The 1,109-nt window shown below is 43.7% G+C and overlaps 1 protein-coding gene across 1 annotated transcript in view; it reads right to left on the bottom strand.

The window, feature by feature from the left end:
* lamb1a (laminin, beta 1a) overlaps nucleotides 1-1,109 on the bottom strand; it is a gene marked incomplete at its 5' end in the record, with an annotated part of 61,746 nt that overhangs the window by 34,874 nt on the left and 25,763 nt on the right. Inside the window, 1 exon segment of the mRNA XM_014020141.1 lies at nucleotides 300-501. Within this exon segment, the coding sequence (XP_013875595.1) occupies nucleotides 300-501 (202 nt within the window).

Genomic DNA, 1,109 nt, shown 5'->3' with positions numbered 1-1,109 from the left:
GGAGAGGAACAGATAGCCAAGGACGCACCAGGACGCCCGGCCAGCCCCTCGCCACAGAGAAGCCACACCCATGACCAGCCCACCACACCGCCAACGACCAAGTGCACCCCCCCAGCCGTCCACCCCCCGGTGGATCAGATTAATCCTAATAAATCTAATGGTTCTGATCCATGAGATCATAACCATTCATCTGATGTATCAAACAACAACAAAAAACTGTTACTAAAGTTCTGCTGTGTCAACTAAAAGTTGAGCAGATTTTTAAGGTGGAGTGTGAGTTTTAAGGTGGACTGGGATACCTTTGGCTCCCTGGTGTAACAGGGCAGAAATGCTGAAGATGAAATTCCTGCAGATGTCAGTCATTGGTGACTTGACAACACTGTAGCTGCTCTCCAAACACCGGTAGCGCTGAAATGTTTCCCAAGCGCCGTTCCCACTGGACTCCCCTTCCACTGAAGCGGTGAACATTTCCAGGCTCCTGCAGTGAGGCATCAACACGATCTGCAGACATGAAACAGCCAGGGGATGCTAAAGGTGCAAGACTAACAGTGGCTGCTCTCAGCTTGTTGATGCCATTTAAAGTAAAGTCCCACTTCYCATCACCAGTGCCAAACTCAGAATCTGAAAGTTTAAAGTGTTTGTGTTGTCAGGTTTTTGTCATTTGCATAGATGTTTTTTAATATTCTTGTCAGAAATCATCATATACAAGCTCTTATAGCAAGTCCCTTAGTTCTTTATGTATTGTCCGTACACTAATTTTGTTAATTTCTAATATTAATAAAATTTGATCATTGCTTTGGTTGAGTGCTATCRTGGTTGCAAGGCGACATGCTGGGGTAAGGGCAGGAATAAAGCTGATGGCTAGAACTGTCCAAATTTACAGCCACTTTCTTTTGCACTACGCCAGGGCTATTCAACTAAATTGCTCCGAGGGCCACAGGTACTGTAGCCAACATCTCAGGGGCCGAACATCCAGCCATTAAAGTCATTATGTAAATAAACCAAGATCAAAGATCTGTTACCTTTGAAATAGTTAACTTTGCTCTATTTAATCATGAATACAACATAAAGAACCCTATAAAAGTAGTGATAATCAAACAGTATCAAAC

This window comes from Austrofundulus limnaeus, unplaced genomic scaffold (assembly GCF_001266775.1).
Source record: "Austrofundulus limnaeus strain Quisiro unplaced genomic scaffold, Austrofundulus_limnaeus-1.0 Scaffold241, whole genome shotgun sequence".
Lineage (NCBI taxonomy): Eukaryota > Metazoa > Chordata > Actinopteri > Cyprinodontiformes > Rivulidae > Austrofundulus > Austrofundulus limnaeus.
Note: the sequence above shows the minus strand (reverse complement) of the source record. Positions and strands in the feature narration are given on the sequence as shown.